Source organism: Salminus brasiliensis, chromosome 15 (genome assembly GCF_030463535.1).
Source record: "Salminus brasiliensis chromosome 15, fSalBra1.hap2, whole genome shotgun sequence".
In the NCBI taxonomy this organism is placed as follows: Eukaryota; Metazoa; Chordata; class Actinopteri; order Characiformes; family Bryconidae; genus Salminus; species Salminus brasiliensis.
Genome location: NC_132892.1, coordinates 24289638 through 24295777, shown reverse-complemented (window position 1 = coordinate 24295777; position 6140 = coordinate 24289638). Strand labels below are relative to the sequence as shown.

Below are 6140 nucleotides of genomic sequence, written 5' to 3'. Positions count from 1 at the left end.
ATTCTTTTTTTCAACTTAAAGAATGCAATTGGATTTCGTGAGGTTAAGAATTTTTTTAATATAATTTTAATTTTTTAAGAGAAAAGTTTAGAAGTTTAGTTTAAGGTGTTTAAATGGTTATCTAAACTTTTTTTCTGAAGTTTGCAGTAAGGGGGGGGGGCATGTCAAAAAAAAAAAAAAGGTTCAAGATTCTACACAAGGGGGCACTATTAGCACTCCAGTAGTGGGGTTCTTTATAAGAGTGGCGATTTGCGTCAGTGACACTGTGTGTACTTGACGTCACTCCAGAAAACTTCCTTTTTGTTAAAATTTATGTGATTATGTTTATATAATGTTCAGCATTGTGGCTGTCAGGCAAAAACCTTGTATCTCCATTTTTGCAGTTTTTCCGCACCCTCATGCAAAACAATAATTGTTTTCTGTTATGTGGTGAAGAAGAAGCTAGCTAAGGCCTCATCAGCTATAGTGAGTTGAACCAGGTGTGTTTGAGTAGAGATACCGCCTCCTCTCCAAGACGAGAGTTTTGAACCCCTGGCCGATTACAGTTACAAGGGCAATTTGTCAGATAGCTTCACTTTACTACGTTATTTAACCTCTTTCTCAGTACGATACCCAAAATGGTCAAAAGCCGATCTGCACCAAGAGCCCTTCGAGCTTCAAGTACGGCTCGGCTCGACCCGCCATCCCTCAAAATCCGCAAAAGACGAGCGTCCAGGCTTTTTTCTGTCCTGCACCAAAGTGGTGGAAGAGCTTCCCCCTGGGTGTCTGAACGGCCGAGTCGCTCACTGTCTTCAAACACTGACTGAAGACCCTCCTCTTCAGAGAGTGCTTGGACGATTAGAGTACTATGGTCGCCTTATTGTCTTGTGTTTAGTAGTGTCTAAGCTTAGAGGTATCCTTTGAATTATTGGTCTATTCTAACTAGCTAAGTTTTTTCTTGGGTAAATAGCAAAGCACTTTGTAAGTCGCTCTGGATAAGAGCGTCTGCTAAATGCCGTAAATGTAAATGTAAATGCATTGTGCAAATGCCACTGAGAGTTCCTGCAGCTTTTTCACTTATTTGCAGGCAAAGGGTTCCTCCCACCTTGACATGTAATCAGAAGGAGCTTCTCCTAGCCTTTACAATGGAAAACCTCACTCTTCCAGCTACTGTAGTACCACAACAGAGATTATTTTCATTTAGGCCTAACTCTAAATTTTTACTCTCTTCAGTGCAGTCATTAGGGACCCACAGCTAGGTGATATATTTGGCATGATCCATTTTTCAACACACCAGAGATTGGGAAATAAGCACTGTGCAGCTATTACCTGAGCTCAGAGTGTCTTAAGCTCCCAAAAGTCTGGATTAAAAAAAAGGGCTGTGCAAGTGTTTGCTGAATTTTCCAGGTCTGTTTTATGAAACCTATATGCAGGGGTTCCGTTTACTTCAGCCATAATGTACGTGGGTAAAGAGGCCATCATAATCCTGTGGTTGTCCATTAAAAGCTACCTTATTTCCTGTTTGCTTGTTTGGGCAACGTGGTCTCGACTTCTGCCTATTGTGGTATTGTTCTTGCTGACTCAGTTCATATGTTTTTCTCCGGATTTGCCAGTTTGCCGGTTTAGTAGGCGTTTGAGCAAGAACCACACCAAGTCAACATACTGTGTTGTAGTGAGACACTCCATGGCCACTGTTGCCCATCACTGCTATAGTATGTGCTGCAGGGACAGGGAATAAATGGCACTGCTATGCTAAATATGTTGTAACCATAAATATCCAGCAGGTGGTGCTATAACTAAGATTTCACCTGAAGAAAAACTAGACAGTGCTAAATTCAGCTCTATGTTACTCTTAGCTTTGCACATTTAAGTTTAACATTGTTTTTTTCATAGTTATCTCATATTGGCTTGAAATACTGGTCAAATCTAATCTTCTGGTTGATATTAATGCGTTTATTTGAACAATTATTTTTGCCAATACTAATACTAATGCAATTTTGACATAACCATGCATTCCTAATAGCCTATGTAATTCCTGTAGTGCTCTCAAATAGTTAGTGGTGTGTAGTAAGAGTTTTATGAAGGAATCTTGCAGAAATGCCTTAAAAGGGGAAACCTATTCACTGAGAAGTGAAGTGAATAGTGGAATATGGTGTAAACAAAGTAATTCAGGCTTTGTCAAACCATATTAAAACCTAAATGGACTCTTAACTATCTGCCACTATTAATATCACCACTATTAACTATCTACACCATGTTAATATATTATGATTATGATCAGAGCAGTTCAACAGTAGAGATGGTTTGGTCATTTTTATCATTAATGTTTAAATAGTTCTGACCAGAGGACGACGGGTCGGGTCCCTCTTGTGAGTCTTGGTTCCTCCCAAGGTTTCTTCCTCCGGCTCTGAGGGAGTTTTTCCTTGCCACTGTCGCCGTTGGCTGCTCTCTGGGGGTCTTTGATCCTTCATGTCTTCTTACGTTATTTCTTTTTTTTGTCTCTGTCTTTTACTAATTACTAATTATGTAAAGCTGCTTAGTGATCACAACAGTTGTAAAAAGCTATACAAATACATTTGACTTGACTTTCATCTGAAAGAAAAAAAAACACTACTCTGAAACCCTGTCAGGCTTGGACACGGTGGTGGTGATGGCAATCAGATGTCCGAGGTGAATGTTCAGTGCCTTTAAAAGCTGCATCACAGAATATTGCTGTGATGGTTAATAGTTAAAAAGACACACTGTGTTTAAAAGGACATCATAAAAAACAACATTTTCAAATCCAGGAGTTTATAATGTGTGTTTATAATGCAAAATAGTCCAAGAAGAACATTTTACTGGTTCAAAGCTATTTTACCATTCTTCCGCATCAAAACTCTTTATTTTGTAGGAAATAGTAAAACCAGCAGCACTTGATGACTCACAGGCCTTCATCAGGCCTCGTTGGTCCGGTCACCCAGTCTAGAGAGTAGGGCTGACCTATTTGCAGGTGTTGGTCTGATGTTGTGTAATTAAATAAGAAGGCTGTTGTAATCCAGGGGTTTTCCAGGAAAACATGTTTGTTTACTATATAGTACTATATCTATATTAGTATATTATCAATCCTGGCTGAAATGCATTGGTTATAAATGAAATGTGGCTGATTTTACACTTTTCTCCAGCTTTTGTTTCTACCAAGCACTTTGTTGAAACTGTGAAGTTAAGCCAGCTCATTCTTTCACTGGTCATTTTGAACAGTAAATAAAATATGATATATAATATATAAGGTATATATAATGTATAAGGCATATAATATATATATATCATATATAAGGGTTGGATGTTTTTCTTCAATGCTACATTTTACATCACAAATCTGTATAATAATAATACTGTATAAAACACATTCGTGTTGATGGGAGAAGAGGAGAGGAGGAGAGGAGGAGGAGAGGAGGAGAGGAGGAGGAGAGGAGAGGAGGAGGAGAGGAGGGGGTGGGGGTGTTCAGCTGACATCCTGCCAAAGGGGGGAAAAGAAGTGGAGAACGAAACCAGAGCCGCCACACAAATGTAGGCAAATCGTCAGCTGCAGCCAGCAGGAGAAGGAGGGATCATATCCTCGTCTCTACGAGCCCCAGTGTTCAGGTCCCCAGTACAGCAGCCGAGCGTGAGGCCAAGGTGAGGAGAAGGAGGGATATCTATGGTTTCGTGTGATCAGGGTTCACTTCAGCCTGTGAGGACATAACAGAGGTGGCCATGAACTCGGCCGAGCAGACGGTAACATGGCTCATCACACTGGGAGTGCTGGAGTCGCCCAAAAAGACCGTGTCAGACCCGGAGGGCTTCCTCCAGTCCAGCCTGAGGGACGGTGTGGTGCTGTGTAGGCTGCTGGAGAGACTACAGCCGGGATTAAACTTCACGGTGAGATAAAAAAAAAAAAAATACACACACACATATACTGTTCAGGGGTTGGTTTGGTTGGGAGACTGGATCAGGACCACTGAAAATATACATCATTTGATATAGCTGTATATTTAAGATGAATACAGCGATATTATGAGATTGCTGTTCATTTTAGTGTAACATACATTTCAGTCAGGGTCATTCAAAGCTGTACACACACTTTTTTTTGGTCCGGTGGAGTTAATAGAGATGGGACACACACACACACACACACACACACACAGCTGCTGGTGCTGCCGCTGCCTGTTTTTGGGTCACACTCACTCACACACGTGTTTGTTTTCCTGTCTTTGAGGGCTAGTTCCACCGACGTCTCCACCTAATGCTGGTGTTAAGCCTAACTAAACCTAACTGAAGACCTCAGTACGGCATCAAATATTATATTTAGCTGTTTTATGTTTCCAACTAAAATCATATTTTCTAATTCCCGCCCCATGTCCCCTCAGTACAACATTGGAGTCCCCATTAAGCGCTGAATACACACTGGGACACACACACACGCCAGCCTCATTGTCCTGTCAGGCGTAACGCACGCGGGGTGTTCGGTTACAACAGCGGCGATCAAGCCGCCGCTTCAGCCCTGCACTGAGGATCACTAACCCAGCTAAAGGCCTCTAAAAATGACAAACACGACGCTTTCTGCTCATTAGGCTGAATGCAGAAACTGTGTTCCGAGATTTATGAACACTTACAGCTAATTAGAAGCCGGAAGCTATTTGTTTGTAGTGGGTATATATATTAAAAATGAGCTTCTGCTGCGTGCTGAAGCGGTCTGCTCTGTGTGGCTGATGTTCATCGGCTCCATCCCTACGAGGAAGCAGCCATTGACATTGAGAGAAGAAGAGGAATCCCCTCAGATTTAAAGGCACAGTGCACCTTTCTGTCAGTTTTTCACCTTGTTAAAAAATAAAAACATAATCATGGCAGAAAAATTAGGACACCCATAAAGACCTTAACATGTTTGAACATAGTGTGCATACGACCTTCTTTCCGAAGGCCTCAGAGAGCTCTTTGGATCTGGCCATGGTGCTCATACCAGTCACTTCAACAATCAAGGGCAAGTGGAACTAAGGCCGATTCTCAGTCCACGTACTAGTGTTCCTGTGTTCCTGTGAAACGCCATCAGCTGCAGCCCAAGTGCTGCTCCATTCAGAAGTTCCCATCTAGTCCGAACGCCCGGATGTGTTCTTGTTCCACCCGTGTTATCGAGGACAAAGACCAGGACTTGATTGGAACTGTTCTTTGGACAGATGAATCTTGAGTCTTTTTGTCTGGGTCTCTTTCTGATGGTAGATGCTGAGAATGCTTTACTTTGAGCTACCTGTAGTGTGCCAAAGGCCTTAGTGTGAAGGAAGTAGCTGAATCTGCAGGAGTATGGAAGTGTACGGTCATACGGGTCTACCAGCAGTGGCAAAAATCCCAGGCTACAGGACATTTTCCTTATTCTGAAGCAGACGTTCCCTGTGGAGTGTTCTTTCAGGAATTGGTCTTGAAAGACCGACACACCGGCGGTCCCTGTCCATCAGTTTTGTCTCTCACAATTCTGACGACAATGTCCTGTAGACTGGATTTTCTGCCACTGTTAGTAGATCAGGAGGTTACTTGTGTGGACTTGGCCCAGCCAGGCATCCCAGAATGCATCCCAGAGTGCACCACGCGCACAATTGCAAAATTACCACACAGTATCCTCTGGAGTTTGTACTTGTGAATTTTCCTCAGCATGAATTTGGGGTTGAATTGACGTAAAACTTTATGCATTAATTTCGGTCTGGCTGTTCTGACTTGCACTGCCCCAGATCAGATTTTAGTACCACATATGAAAGTGGCCCAAATTGGAATTGACATGGAATTGATAACATATGTCTCACATATAAGAGATAAAAATGAGCTAGAGAAATACCATATAAAAGATCAGATTTGGATCAGTTTCACCTGCTGTGTTAACTTAGTATCCATAGTACAGTAGCAGCGTTCCAGGTCCTGAGTGACAATGACAGAGATTCTGAAGCTGCAATTGGTAAAAATGGCTACATACAATTGTTTTAAAACTTAGAGGATTTTAAAGAGGAAATATCAGATTAGTGATGTTGGTTGACACCCAAGGCTTCGGTACTGATCAGTCAGAAAAGTGTCATCTCTTGGCCTCAAATGCCAGCTTGGGCATGATTACAGTCTAATTATATGGTTGGCTTTTGAAAGTCAGGAATCAGATAGGAGTCTTA

General features: G+C 41.9%; 1 protein-coding gene across 2 annotated transcripts in view; it reads left to right on the top strand.

Annotated features, from left to right (window-relative positions):
* The first annotated feature begins 3499 nt into the window (after positions 1-3499).
* The window catches only part of arhgef7b (Rho guanine nucleotide exchange factor (GEF) 7b), a 38195-nt gene continuing 35554 nt past the window's right edge, over positions 3500-6140 (top strand). Inside the window, exon 1 of one of the 2 annotated variants that reach the window (XM_072656763.1) lies at positions 3500-3876. In XM_072656763.1, the coding sequence (XP_072512864.1) occupies positions 3712-3876 (165 nt within the window). In that variant the 5' untranslated portion in view covers positions 3500-3711. The remainder of the gene's footprint in view (positions 3877-6140) is intronic. The other variant, XM_072656764.1, reaches the window with a different exon arrangement.